Source organism: Nicotiana tomentosiformis, chromosome 7 (genome assembly GCF_000390325.3).
Source record: "Nicotiana tomentosiformis chromosome 7, ASM39032v3, whole genome shotgun sequence".
Taxonomy (NCBI): domain Eukaryota; kingdom Viridiplantae; phylum Streptophyta; class Magnoliopsida; order Solanales; family Solanaceae; genus Nicotiana; species Nicotiana tomentosiformis.
In genome coordinates this window covers 104,690,090-104,705,402 of record NC_090818.1, presented here as the reverse complement: position 1 = coordinate 104,705,402, position 15,313 = coordinate 104,690,090, and the positions used below count along the sequence as shown (strand labels likewise).

General features: G+C 38.3%; 1 protein-coding gene and 1 non-coding gene across 2 annotated transcripts; one reads left to right on the top strand and one right to left on the bottom strand.

Annotated features, from left to right (window-relative positions):
- Nucleotides 1-4,935: 4,935 nt before the first annotated feature.
- Nucleotides 4,936-5,042, bottom strand: LOC117280921 (small nucleolar RNA R71). Its single transcript, XR_004511513.1, has one exon. It is a non-coding gene; the product is annotated as a small nucleolar RNA R71 (small nucleolar RNA).
- A 1,116-nt stretch (nt 5,043-6,158) lies between these two features.
- LOC138896131 (uncharacterized) lies at nt 6,159-6,659 on the top strand. Its single transcript, XM_070180912.1, has one exon. It carries the CDS (start codon nt 6,159-6,161, stop codon nt 6,657-6,659), a length of 501 nt encoding a protein of 166 aa, XP_070037013.1.
- The last annotated feature ends 8,654 nt before the right edge of the window (nt 6,660-15,313 follow it).

The following is a 15,313-nucleotide window of genomic DNA, read 5'->3' as shown; positions in this document are numbered from 1 at the left end:
AGTAACTCCCACTCATTTTCAAGTTAATACGTGGGTTTTAGGAAGATTAACCATGGGAAATGGTGAGAACTTGGGGGATTCGTGAAAAACCTAGGGTTTTTGTAAAATTGAGATTTGACCACGAAATTGGTTATTAAATTAAGTAAAAATTATATATTTGAGTTCGTGAGGCTATGGGTAATGATTATCTTCGAAAATTTTCGAAATCCAGGCACACGGGCCCGAGGGTGAAGTTTTAAGAATCTTCCAATTTGGGTTGGGTAATTACTCTAATAGCTAAATAAAGGACTTTTGAGCATATATTGATTAAATTATATAATGTTTGACTAGTTTCGGATTGTTTGGCATCGACTTGGGGCTTTTAGAGCGGATTAGTGGACCGGAAGTGAGCTTGGAAATGAGGTAAGTCTCTTGCCTAACCTTGTAAGAGGGAACTCATCCCCTTAGGTGTATCTTGTTATGTATTACTTGTGTGGGGAGCTACGTACGCACTAGGTGACGAGAGTCCATGCGTAGCTATATTCCATGATATGTCCTGGGTAGACTTAGACCCACATCGTGCCTTTAATTGTATTGCTGTGTTTGCGTATTAACTGTCTTGAATAGAGCTGAGACTAGGGATTTTAAAGTTGCAATTATCGACTTAGTCTTCTTATTTTGGAAAATAGAGGAATACTGAATAACTATGAAAAATGCATGTCCTCTCGCGTCGCAAGCACTTTCGCGAGCGAGGTAAAAATTCTCTACTCTAATGGGAACGAGCCGTTCGCCTCGGCAGTATGGTAACACCACTCTTATGGGATCGGGCCATTTGCCTCGGCAGTATGATGGTAACACTACTCTTGTGGGATCGGGTCGTTCGCCTTGGTAGTATAATGGTAACACCACTCTTATGGGATCGGGCCAGTCGCCTTGGCAACTTCGTGCTAAATAATCAAAACGGGTTCCAGTTTGGATATAATTGAGTTAGGGTCTTCACGGCCAGTTATGAGAAAACGGTGATGTGTTACGGATTCCTGTTATATTTATTGTAGTTTCTTTTTTTGTCTCATTGATACGTGTTGTATGTTCACCATGCCTACTTTATGCACTTCCATTATTATTATTGACCTCTAGTAAGTATCAAGTCGACCCCTCTTCACTACTTCTTCGAGGTTAGACTAGATACTTACTGGGTACATGTTGTTCTTCATACTCATGCTACACTTCTGCACTGATGTGAAGGTACTGAGATAGGTTCAACTAACAGTTACGCAGGTGCGTAGCCGGTCATTACGGAGACTTAGGGGTGAGCTGCTTGCCTTGCTACGATCCGCAGCACCAGAGTCTCCTTCCATCTTATTTACTATTCATGTCTATTACTTTTGGGCATTAGTTTTTAGTAGTTTTGTATATTCTCTAGATTGCTCATGTACTCGTGACTCCGGTTTTTGGGGATTTGTAGCACTTATGTACTACTGTACTTGTCATTTTGATCACCACAGACTATGTACTTATTATGTTGATATTTTGTGTAAAAGGACTTGTCACAATTACATGAAATTCAGTGTAGTTAAAAATATGTTAAAAAGGGATAAATAAATAGTAGCTTCGCTTGTGAGCTTGCCTAATGGCGATGTTAGGTGCCATCTCGACCTAGTACAGAATTGGGTCGTGACATGAAGCCTCACCAGTTTACACCAGGGCAATTGGTTCTATAGAAAAGCTTCCCCTACCAGGAAGAAGCTAGTGGAAAGTTCGCACCGAATTGGCGAGGTCCTTACGTTGTCCACTGAGTGTTGTCATGTGGAGCTCTAATCTTGGAAGAAATGGATGGAAGAGTCAGCACAAAGCCTATTAACTCAGTCGCAATCATGAGATACTACATTTGAAGGCAATAGAGTTAGGGTTTGGCTGTAACAGAACTACGTTCAACCTGACTTCCCACGGAGGGATACGTAGGCAACCCACGTAGGGTTCAGATTCTCTCTCCCCTTTCTTTAGTAATAGAAGATCCAAATATCATTCTTTATGTTGCTCAGAACTACGCCACGACTTGATTTCCTTTGGAAGGAATAAGTAGGCAATCCTCATCAGATTCAGTTGTCTTTTGTAATCGAACTACGTTCTAGCCTGATTCCATTTGGATAAGTACACCGTCTGAGTCAGACTCGGCCATTTCATTCTTAATCTCATCGTTTTGCATCTGTTTTAATCGAACTACCTTTTGACCTAATTCCGTTTGGATACGTAGGCTGCCTGAGTTAGGCTCAGTCATAGTTATCATACTTTCTTTATCATCATCCAAGAACTACGTTCAGATTTGATTCCATTTTGGATACGTAGGAAACCAGAAAGGGTTCGGTCATAACCCTAGGAAACCTTTATAATGCATTATTTCATATTAGGACGCAGTTGCTATGGCAAGCAACTGCGTCATCATAAGCATCGTGGAAGATTGACATCATCGGGATAAAGTTTGCAAGAAACAACGCTCGCATTCAAGGAACCTTCGAAGCATGTCATAATCCGGAACGACGATATTTGCCATAAAATAAAGATTTTCAAAATATTTTCTAAAATATTTAGTAATTTGTTCCACCTACTGAACATCATGGCGTAACCTTATCAAGAGCGGGGCAAAGCCATTACTACAGTCTACACGAACCTACAACCCCTGCTAAGAATCTTTCTTTGAGTGCAGGACCAACAGGATGCAAGGAAATGCTTGAAATACACTGGGGCAAATGACGGATCCGCCACTCTCTCAGCATTATTGATGGTAGGATATAATCTCATGTTTTAGTCACCTATTGCACACTAATTTACTGCACCTCAATTGAGTTTCAACTTTAATCACTAGTGTTTTGCACTAATTGTGTGTCTTATGCTTTGTAGGTGTGATTCCGAGCTATGTAGATGTTTTGGAATAAATTCAAGCTATTCTGGAGCTTTGAAGTCTGAGTAAAAGCCCAAAGATTAAGTTGGAGTCATGTTCGGGGATCAACAGGCAATAGTACACTTAACAAGAAAAATAAATTGTGAGCAAGAGGTCACCCAAGTGCGCGATCGTGCATTGGGCGCGCAAGTAGAGTAGTACAATGTCCAAAGTGTGCGAGCATACCTCCAGGTGCGCGGCCGCGCACGTCCAATTCCGGAATTGTCCTATTTCACGTAGGAAAAGGTGTGTTCGTTTGGACCCGACCCTAATTGGTATATATACATGGAAAAATGGTATTTTATGGACTTTTGACGCATCTAAGACCTAAGGAGGCTAAGGAGGAGTTAGAGTGCAAAAGAATAAGGAGTTCATCATTCAATCCTCACTCAAGACAAGAGTTTGGATCGTTTTATGTTTTTCTTTACTTTAAACTTACTTGTGATGAATTGCTCCATATCTATGGAGTAGTTCTCTTTAGGGTTTGATGGATTTGGTGTATTGATATTTGTTTGTGGATTATAACTCTAGTTTTTATGTATTGAATCATTTTGGTTGATTAAATTGTTTCATCTATATTCACATGTTCAGGTAATCGAGAGATGCATAACTTGTGATATCGTTGCATTATCTTGTTGTTTGAGTTCATAAATTCTTCTTAGTAATTGAAAGAGGCTAGTTGAATTATTGTTTAACCCTAGTTAGGAGGATAATCGAGAAAGGTTCTCCTAAAGACCAATCCACTACGAATTCTTGCATATCTTCACTGAGCTTAAATTGGTTCATATTGTGAGGTTGAGACTTAATCGAGAGAGGAATTTCTACTAAACGTTTGAACTAATAATTGAGTGAATTTGAGAGACTCACTTGAACATTAGAAGTGAATTAACTAGAGTTAAATCCCAGACATTTATCTTGCACCTATCCAATCAATCCCTATTTTTTTCTCATTGATATCTTCCTTTCTTACTTTTGTTCGAGTGTCATTCGTCAATAAGTAAGACTCTTAGTTAATTATAGTTTTTAATCACATAATTCTCAACTGTTAATCATCTAGGATAGCAACCAAGCTATAAACTACAAAAATACTATTTAACTTCAATCCATGTGGATAGATATTATATTATACTATATTTGACTAGCGAGCATATTTAAGTGTGCGTTTTGCACTCGTCAAATTTTGGCGCCGTTGCCGGGGATTGAAATCAATAGTGTTGGAAATAGTTTGTAGTGATAATTCAGGAATGTTTCCTTTTATTTTGTATTTCTCTATTTACGTTTGGTGTTCCTTGGTTGTGCGTAGACTACAGGTTAGATTGGTGCATGACTCAATCTTCTAGGAGGGAAGTGCTACCATACTAACCCGAAATTGAGAAATAATTGCGACAACTGAGGAAGGAAAGAACTCTCCCCGAGGATATTGAAAAGTTTGGGAAATCCTCAACCAAAGAAATTATAGCTGGAGATGATGATAATGTAGATTTGGCTGCAAGAGAGGTAGTCCAACAATGAGAGAAAGCTGCAAGGGATGCTGAGGAAATGACTCTTACAAAATGCACAAATTGTCTATGAAGAGGAGACAGCTCGGAGAATGGCTCAGAATCAACCTTTGGCAACAAACCAGTTTAGAAATATAGCTCCCGGTGATGGAAGACCACTTGGCAATTATGCTAGACTGGTCTACAACCAAGGCTTATCAAGTGTGAGACCACCTCCAGTTTGCAGCTAACAATTTTGAGTTGAAGCAGGGGTTGCTTCAAACTCTGCAAAACAGTTGTGTCTTCAAAGGAAAGATGAATGAAGATCCAAAAAATCATCTGACGGACTTCGAGGAGATTATGAACACCTTTCAATACAATGGTGTATCACAAGATGCAGTCTACTTAAGGGCATTCCCCTACACGCTCAAGGATGATGCAAAGTACTGGCTTTGAAGCTTGCCTAATGGGTCGATTAGAACATGTGATGAGATGACTAGAAAATTTCTTGATAAATATTTCTCATCAGCTAAGCCGGGCATGTTTAGAAGAGAAATCTATAACGTTTTCCAGAACGACACTGAAACTATGTTTGAAGCTTGGGAGAGGTTTAAGGAGATAGTGCGAAAGTGTCAACATAGTGAAATTGAACTCTGGATGCAACTCTCGGACTTTTGGGATGGATTGATACCCGATGCACGCAGAACATTGAGCAATGCAGCTGGAGGCCCATTGATGAAGAAGACTCCAAAGGAGATAGTCACAGTTCTAGATGAGTTATCTGAAGATGCAAATCAGTGGCCCTCTGAGATTGCAGAAAGAAGAAGATCAGTGGGTGTTCACCAAATTGATGCTAACACATCTATACAGGTACAACTTGATGCCATGGCCAAGGAAATAAGGAAGCTGGCCTTAGCTTCAATACATAGTGAGCCCCACGCAGCTTGTGATATATGTGGAAGAGAACACCCTACTCATGAGTGTCAAGCCTCAATTGAGAAAGTTAATGTTGTTGGGAATTATAACTTCAATGCAATAGGTCAGAAGCATCCCGATTTTTGTTGGAGTTCACCAGGGGTACTGCAAATGCATGGCAACAAAACAACTCCAGATTCTCGGGACAAGGAGCCCCAGGCTTCCAAGATTAGCAGAGGCCGCAGTTCCAGCCTCAATATTTCACTGAGCCTCGGCTAGAAGATATAATGAAGTCTTTCATTGTCAAGACAGATAAAAGATTAGATGCTCATGGTGCAGCTATCAAAGAACTTGGCACAGGGTTACAAAACTTGGAGAATCAAGTGGAGCAAATTGCAACTGTATTGTCTGAGAGAATCCCAGGTACTCTGCCAGCTGATACTGAAAGAAACCCCAAAGAAACAGTAGATGTTGTGACATTGAGAAGCGGGCAAGTGTTGAAAGATCCCACTCCACTCCAAAAAGAGGTGGTACCTGAAATAAAAAGTGAGGAGAAGCTGAAAATTAAAGTTGATAAGAAGAAGAAAGGCAAGAAGGTAGCTGAGAAAAAGAAGAAGGAGGACACTTAAAGAGAGGAGGATCGGAATGAGAGCGAGCACATGTCTACTCTACCTTTTCCCCAAAAGCTATATAGAGAAAAGCTGGATAAGCAGTTTTAAAAATTTCTTGATATGCTGAAACAGGTTAATATAAATTTACCATTCACAGAAGTTATCTCTCAAATGCCAGCTTATGCCAAATTCTTGAAGGATATCCTCACAAAGAAGAGGAATATAGAAGAGACCTAAATGGTCAAGCTCACAGAGCATTGTAGCGCAATCTTGCAAAACGAACTCCTACAAAAGTGTGGAGATCCAGGGAGTTTTACTATACCTTGCTCGTTAGGTACTCTTAATTTTGATAAGTCTTTGTGTGATTCTGGTGCCTCAATTAACTTAATGCCTTTGTCTATTTACACGAAGCTGGAGAATGAGATTGGAGAGATAAGGTTTGCACCATTATCTTTGCAGCTGGCAGACCAAACAACTATCATACCCGAGGGGATAGTGGAAGATGTCTTAGTTCGGGTAGATAAGTTGGTATTTCCTGTAGACTTTATAGTCGTGAAGATAAATGAGAATAAGGAGGTCCCAATCATTCTAGGAAGACCATTCTTAGTGACGGGTAGAGCAATATTAGGCATACATGATAGAAAACTCATGCTTAGAGTGGGTGAAGAGACGGTGACTCTTGAGATAAATGTAAAAACGGGGGTGAAACGGGAGAAGCCGGCTGTAAGTGTTGAGTGAAAGTTGAAGATTTCAAGAGATAAGGCTCCAGTGATTGAGAAAGATAAGTGTGGGGTGTATCCCAAGAAGGATGAGAAGAAGCTATCTGCATGGATATGCGCACTAGTTCGGGCGAGAAGAATGGAGCTCGACTTTAATTCTGACCCTGACTAGATATTGAGGGAAGTTTTTTTTACCTTATGCTTTTTAATTGTATTTTATGGGAACATGCCACAACTTAAAGTGTGGGGTGGGGATAACAGTATGTTGTATGTATATGTGTTAGTTTAAAAATTGTTTAGTAGGTTAGAGATAGAAAAAAAATTTGAAGAAAACATAAAAATTTTAATTTTCGATTTTTCTCGACGATGGATATTATACGACAGGTTCTTGAGGGATTAAAGTCGAAAGAAAAAGACAAAAAATTTCATTTGTATGGTAGTGTAATAATCCCTTCTTGGTTTTTCTTTGGGTCACGGTTCTTTTCCAAGGGTTTTGTTTGAACCAGATGTAGTTAGTTTTTTATTTTTATTAGTAGTAGGAAACCTTGTGTTATGATTTGAATGGAAGACAATGTTTCTTAACTTTATTATGCCTTGAGAATAGTGAGCGCTTTAGTTGTGACGCTTAGGCTCGGTTTTTGACTCTTGTGTAAGTACCTTAAAGTGTATGATCTTAACTTTGCTTTACTGCTTTGACTAGAGTGTCTTGATGATCCAATCTTGAGTGAGTTATGTGCCATGTGTGTGTGAGGTTTGTGTCATTCTGTGCATTGCATTTGATGTCTAGAACTTTCCCCGTGTGTTTGCAAAGAGAAATAGTAGTTTTATGCAGTCTTGCAAGTGATATAGGCATTTCTTTGTTGAGCCAGATATATGTATTTACCCACCTAATTGGTATGTATCTTAGTGAACCCCTTTGAGCTTGTGATCCTATTTCTTTGGCAACCACATTACAAGCCTTACCCATCTGTTTGAATTGACGATCTATTTGAACCTTATACCTCTCATAAGCACTTGAAATTGTTATGAATTGTGTAAAAGTTGGAGTGTGGGGTGATTGGTTTGGCTTTTGAGTGGAACTATTGAAATAAGGAGAAAGGTGCATTGTTTTTAAAATAAGTGACAACCACTTGAATTGAAAAAGAAAAGGAAAACAATAATAATTGTATGGTTGTGAAAAATATTCTTTGATGGTGGTAACTCTTGATGTAATTGTGTTTAAAGAAGTAGGGAGTTAATATATATTGATGTGAAGGTGGAATTTATGGTTTGACATAAGTGTGGAGTTTTGAAAGGTAAATTATATGTATTAAAGTGCTTAGGGAGGTGTAGTCACTCTTATATGCAAATTGTATCCTACCCATCACGTAGCCTACATTACAACCAATCAAAGTCCTCCTTGATCCTTGGCTGAATGAGCTCAATTAGTAGAGTAGTACACTACGGGCAAGCCTATGGTGCATCTTTTGTGGCATATGAATGTTGTTTTTGAGAGTTAGTGAATTCTTTCTATCTTGTTCCTAATTGTTCTTAATTTCTATTGTGTGTGGAATTACTCTCGGTTGTTGTGTGAGGGCACTTAATTCATGCAGCAAAGGTAATGTCATTGACCTCTATGTTAGAGTAAGGGAGCGGGTTATAAATAGTGTATGGTACTCGTAAGTCAAATCTTGAGGCTAGTATTGTGCTTAGTCTATTTTAAATATTCTTGGTATGATGAGTTATGAGAGTTGTTTAAAAAGGCCGTGTCGTTATAAAGTGTTTGATTGCTCGAGAACGAGCAATGGTTTAAGTGTGGGGTGTTGATGGTAGGCTATAATCTCGTGTTTTAGTCACCTATTGCACTCTAATTTACTGCACTTCAATTGAGTTTGAGCTTTAATCGCTAGTGTTTTGCACTAATTATGTGTTTTATGCCTTGTAGGAGTGATTCCGAGCTATGTAGATGTTTTGGAATGAATTCCAGCTATTCTGGAGCTTTGAAGTCTGAGTAAAAGCCCAAGGATTAAGTTGGAGTCGTGTTCGGGGATCACCCAAGAGGTCACCCAAGTGCGGGAACGCACACTGGGCGCGCAAATAGAGAAGTACACTGTCTAAAGTGCGTGGCCATATACGCGAGCACACCTCCAGGTGCGCGGCCGCGCATGTCCAATTCCGGAATTGTCCTATTTCGCGTAGGAAAAGGTGTGTTCGTTTGGGCCCGACCATAATTGGTATATATACATGGAAAATAGTATTTTCTGAACTTTTGACACGTCTAAGACCTAAGGAGGCTAAGGAGGAGTTAAAGAAGCAAAAGCAGAAGGAGTTCATCATTCAATCCTTACTCAAGACAAGAGTTTGGATCGTTTTATGTTTTCCATTACTTTAAACATACTTATGATGAATTGCTCCATATCTATGGAGTAGTTCTCTTTAGGGTTTGATGGATTTGGTGTATTGATATTTGTTTGTGGATTATAACTCTAGTTTTTATGTATTGAATCGTGTTGGTTGATTAAATTGTTGCATCTATTTCACATGTTCATGTAATCAAGAGAGGCATAACTTGTGATATCGTTGTGCTATCTTGTTGGTTGAGTTCATTAATTCTTCTTAGTAATCGAAAGAGGCTAGTTGAATTATTGTTTAACTCTAGTTAGGAGAATAATCGAGAGAGGTTCTCCTATAGAGCAATCCACTACGAATTCTTGCATATCTTCACTGAGCTTAAATTGATTCATATTGTGAGATTGAGACTTAATCGAGAGAGGAGTTTCTACTAAACGTTTGAACTAATAATTGAGTGAATTCGAGAGACTCACTTGAACATTATAAGTGAACTAACTAGAGTTAAATCCTAGACATTTATATTGCACCTATCCAATCAATCCCTATTTTCTCTCATTGATATCTTCCTTGCTTACTTTTGTTCGAGTGTCATTCGTCAATAAGTTAGACTCTTAGTTAATTGTAGTTTTTAATCACATAATTCTCAATTGTTGATCATCTTGGATAGTAACCAAGCTATAAACTACGAAAATACTATTTAAGTCAAATCTTCGTGGATACGATATTATATTATACTATATTCAACTAGCGAGCATATTTAAGTCTGTGTTTTGAGCTTGTCAAATTTTGGCGACGTTGCCAGGGATTGAAAATCAATAGTGTTGGAAATAGTTTGTAGTGCTAATGCAGGAATGTTTCTTTCTATTTTATTTTTCTCTTTTTATATTTGGTGTTCTTTGGTTGTGCGCAGGCTACATGTTATATTGGTATATGAATCCATCTTCTGGGAGGGAAGTGCTACCATATGAACCCGAAATTGAGAAATAACTGCGATAGCTGGGGAAGAAAAGAAATCTCCCCGAGGATATAGAAAAGGTTGGGCAATTATCAACTAAAGAAATTATGGCTGGAGATAATGATAATGTAGATTTGGCTACAAGAGAGGCAGCCCAACAATGAGAGAAAGCTGCAAGGGATGCTGAGGAAATGACTCTTAGAAACGCACAAATTGTCTATGAAGAAGAGAGAGCTCGGAGAATGAGTACATGCGCTCATCATCGAGATGCATTGCATTTGACATGCGTACTTGTGATACATGCATAGAGGTGCATTTCCTTCTGCTACCCAGTTGTGGGGACATTTATGATTTTACTTGTATCTTAACATGTAGGCATAGAGAAGTACTTTCCTCATGCTATCTGAAAATGAGACACCTTACTTATTATTGAAAGAAGTTTTGGGAAAATTACAGTTTTCAAACTTACTCGTATTTTGGCTTTTTCGGTAAAAGATTTGGGTTTTCACTGGAATACTTAAAAAGAAATGCCTACTTTTCTGGAAATGTGAATAAAATGGGCCTTTTATTTCTGAGATACTCTTTTATTACTTGTACTATGTTGTTATGTTGAGTTGTGGAATATTGGTGTTGGACCCGACCTTCGTGTTAGCTCGTCACTACTTTCAACCTAAGGTTAGGTTTGTTACTTATTGAGTACATGGAGCCGGTTGTACTCATACTACACTTCTGCACCTTGCGTGCAGATGTTGGCTGCTGATATTGCTGTGTTCGATGGGAGCTGGAGTGAAGATGTACCTGCGTCCCGGTTGTAGCTGCCTTTTGTTCGTGGTAGCTTTAGATCTATAAAACTCTGATTATGTACTTTTCAAACAGACCATGTATTTATTTCAGTTCGGCTCTGTAAACTCTATTCTTATAAGCTCATGATTTGTACTACCAGTTCTTGGGGAATGTATTAGATTCAGATATTTCTTTACTTAATTGCTTTATTAATTGTTATTGGAATTGGTTAGTGGTTAATTGGCTTACATAGCGGGTTGAGTTAGGTGCCATCACGACTAGTCGGATTTTGGGTCGTGACAGTATTCTTTAATTAATATTCATCTACTCAATTTGTAAGTATTTTACTTATCACCACATATTGTCCTACACCCTCATCCTTTAAGCAAATTCCTATACCAGTTAATATAAACTAAATTCTTTTATACTCTACTCATTGAATTAAAGGCGCAAGACATAGTGTTTGTACCATTTGACCCTGTCTGACTTATTATCTATCATTATTTATTATATTTTTTACTTTAGTCAAATACATATATCAATCATTTTTTCACTCGCTTAACCTATTCTTTTAAAAAAAATACTAAATTCTTCTCTTCGTGTCTTGTGCACCGATTTTTCAAAAATATAAATTATTTCATAAATTTTGTTCATTTACTTTTACTACATGTGCACATATATATAAATATTTTATTATTCGCTTGTTTCAATTAATTTTCCTTCCTTTAATGTATTTTTATAAAATATTAAATTAATTCCTTTCTTGCCATATTCATTACATAAAAATATTCAAAAATAATTCTCTCCTCCTCTTAGCCAATCACTTTAAAGTGAATTTTCTTTTTCTTTTACATTTAGTCTATCACTCAGAATAGTTTACCTTTGGACATAAATCAAATTCTTCCAAGTTCATTCTTTAACTACAATTCATCTAGTTAATTTACAAAATACTTCACTTATTACTACATATTTGCTTTTTACACTTTGTCAATTTATAAAAATACAATTATCACATACTTCATCCCCCTTTTGTATATAATTTATCATACATAGACATTTATCTTTCATCATGTGTCATTCTTGTTCAATCACTCATCATTCAAGCTACTTCACTGTTCTATGTATATATCAAATTAGTCATTCTTTTGAACCTTCCCTTATTTATTTGATCGAGTCCACAGGAATCACATTTTGTGGATCTTGAGGGATGTCTAACACCTTTCCCTCGAGATAACTTGAACCCTTATCTAGAATCTCAATGGTTTCGCAAACCACAATTTAGTGTACATTATATAGTGTAATATAGGTATCCTAGTATATCTTAAACACTAGGTGGCGACTCTAAACTTTAATTAACCTTGTAGAGTACTATAAGTTGTACATTATTTTGAATTTTGCAAAATAGGGTACAACATGTACAACCATTGGATCTCCTGAGTTCCATGAACTCAGGCCCAAACTCCGCGTCATGCATCTGAAATTTGGAGCATGTTGTTGTCTATTCTTGCTGATTCTTAGGCCAACCTCTTTCAGGCCCAAACCTGTCACGACCCAAAATCCACTATAGGCTGTGATGGCGTGCAACGTCTCCGTCAGGCAATCCAACGGTGAATTATCAACTTAATTACTCATTTCGTTATTTTTAAAATCATAAATCTCATTAAATAAATAGAGTAAAATCTGGTACTCATAGAAACATGTGCTTTTCTTTATTAAATCCCGTATAAAATATAATATTACAGGTGAAATGATAATAATAATAATAACATGAACTACAATAATGAACATCCACTAGGAACTCCCAAAACCCGGTGTCACAAGTGCATGAGCATCTACTAGAAGGTTCAATAACAATACAACATCTGTCTGGAGTACAAAATAGACAGGATAATATAACTAATTAAGATGGAGACTCTGTATGTTGCGGGTCATAACATGGAATGCAGCTCACCGTGTAGTCCCCACAATATCCGCGCCTTTGGGCCCCAAAGACCACCAGACATATATATACCTGCACAATAAGTGCAGCAAGTGTATGAGTACGTAAATCAATGCGTACCCAGTAAGTATCTAGCCTAACCCCGGAGAAGTAGTGACGAGGTATCGACATCGACACTTACTAGTGGTCCAATAAATCAAATACAATAGGAAGTAAACAAATATGAGTCATGGTAAATAAACAGTATAAACCAATATAGGTACGTGGTACAATCCTCCTCTGAACAGTAAACACATGCTCTCAATTATCGGTCACCTCCTCAACCAGAGTATATATGTAAATTGGCTCCCACCAGATAGGTCGTCACAACTCAAATCAATAAAACTCAAAGATACGATGGCTTCTTATCAAATATTACGCACGACGCTGCCGAGACGAACGACCCGATTCCATAAAAGTGTTTCATGAAGCTGCCGAGGTGAACGACCCGATACCATAAGAGTATTTATAGAAATGCCGATGTGTATGACCCGATCCCATTAGAATATAATTCTGCCGAGGCGAACGGCCCGATCCCATAAAAATATGATATTGCCGAGGTGAACGGCCTAATCCCATAAGAATATGATATTGCCGAAGCAAACGACCCGATCCCATAAGAGTGTGGTATATAATCCTGTCGAGGCGAACGATATGATCCCATAAGAGTGTGGTACATAATCCTTCCGAGGCGAATGACCTGATCCCTTAAGAGTGTGGTACATAATCCTACCGAGGCGAACGACCCGATCCTATAAGAGTGTGGTACATAATCCTGCCGAGGCGAACGTCCTGAACCCATAAGAGTGTGGTACATAATCCTGCCGAGGCAAATGGCCCGAGCCCATAAGAGTGAACGGCCCGATCCCATAAGAGTGTGGTACATATTCCTGTCGAGACGAACGACCCGATCCCATAAAAGTGTGGTACATAATCCTGCCGAGTTGAACAGCCCGATCTCATAAGAATAAGAAGCTTTAACGGGTCCTTGACCCCACTCACGAATATACGTGTGAGTTATGAAAATTAAAGAAACTTTTCGATGAAAACGCAAAATGCGAGAGAAATTCGTAAGGGAAGCACAATTATTTTGCGATTAATCAAGTAGCTCATCAAATCTCTTACAATAGGGACTCGATCACTCTACGCAAGCCTAGTCTCAAGTCGTAATGAAAAATAAAGGAATTAAACAGGCAAGGATAACCCAAATAATACAATTAAAGCACGGCGTAAACCTAAGTCTACCCGGACAAATCAAGAATCCTAGCATACGCACAGACACTTGTCACCTCATACGTGCGTAGCTCCCACAACATGTAGCACATAAGAATATAAGACCTATAGGGTAAATTCCCCCTCACAGGGTTAGACAGGAGACTTACCTCGCTCCGAAGTTCCATAACCGGCTCCAATGCCTCTCTAACACCTCGACTCAGCCAAACGATCCAAAACTAGTCAAACAATGTGCAAATCAATCAAAATATAGTCCAATGCTTATCATTAATCAATTTATAACAATTCCCAACTCCGCTCGAAAAGTCAATAAAGTCAACCTTCGGGCCCACTTGCCCGTATTCCAAAAATATTCGAAGATAAAATTTACCCATAACATTACGAACTCAAATATATAATTTATTCAAAATTCCATATCCAATTTCGTGGTCAAAATCGAAAAATACGATTTCTAAGTTTTTCTTCAAATATCCCACAATTTCCACCAATTCCATGTTAAATCTGTATATAAGCCATGTAAAATAGTTGGAAATTGAAAAACATTACTTAGCCAAAGATTGTAGATGAAAATCCCTCTTCAAAATCGCCTCCTACCGAGCCTAGGGTTCCAAAAATGAGAGAATATCTCCAAAATCCTGTCTCCGAGCCCTTTTACCAGGTGCAGATGTCGCATTTGCGACACAGTGTTCGCAATTGCGAAACAAGGAGAAAATCTACAGACTTCGCAATTGCAAAAAAATGTTCGCAATTGTGATACCTGATCTCCAGCAACGCTATCAATGTTTCCCGACACGAAAATGGGAATAACTCTCTCATACAACATCGGAATTCGATGATTCTTGTTGCTATGACTCCGTAATTACGATACGGATCCTATGGTTCAATCAAATCACAAATCAAAGGTCATTTTCTTAATGTAGTTTCCTTTATACCTAATAAAACGACGTTGAAACATCAAATAAGAGCACGACACTAGCCAAACACATCTGAAATACACCCGAGGCCCCTGGGACACCCCCAATTACACAAACTAGTCCGAAAACATAACACGAATCTGCTCGAGGCCTCAAATCACACCAAACAACTCCAAAACCATGAATCCGCAATCAAATACTCCTTTTAACCTTCAAACATTCAAACTTCGACGAACACATCCAAGTTACACTTAAATATTCCGGAATGACGCCAAACTTTACGTACAAGTCATAAATCACGATACGAACCTATTCCAAGGATCACAACCCCAAATGGACATCGATAACACCAAATTCCACTTCAAACCAAAATTAGGAAATTCTAAAACCTTCAAATTGCCAACTTTCCACAATAAGCGTTGAAATGCTCCCAGACCACCCGATACTCAACCCGAACATATGCACAAGTTTGAAATTAT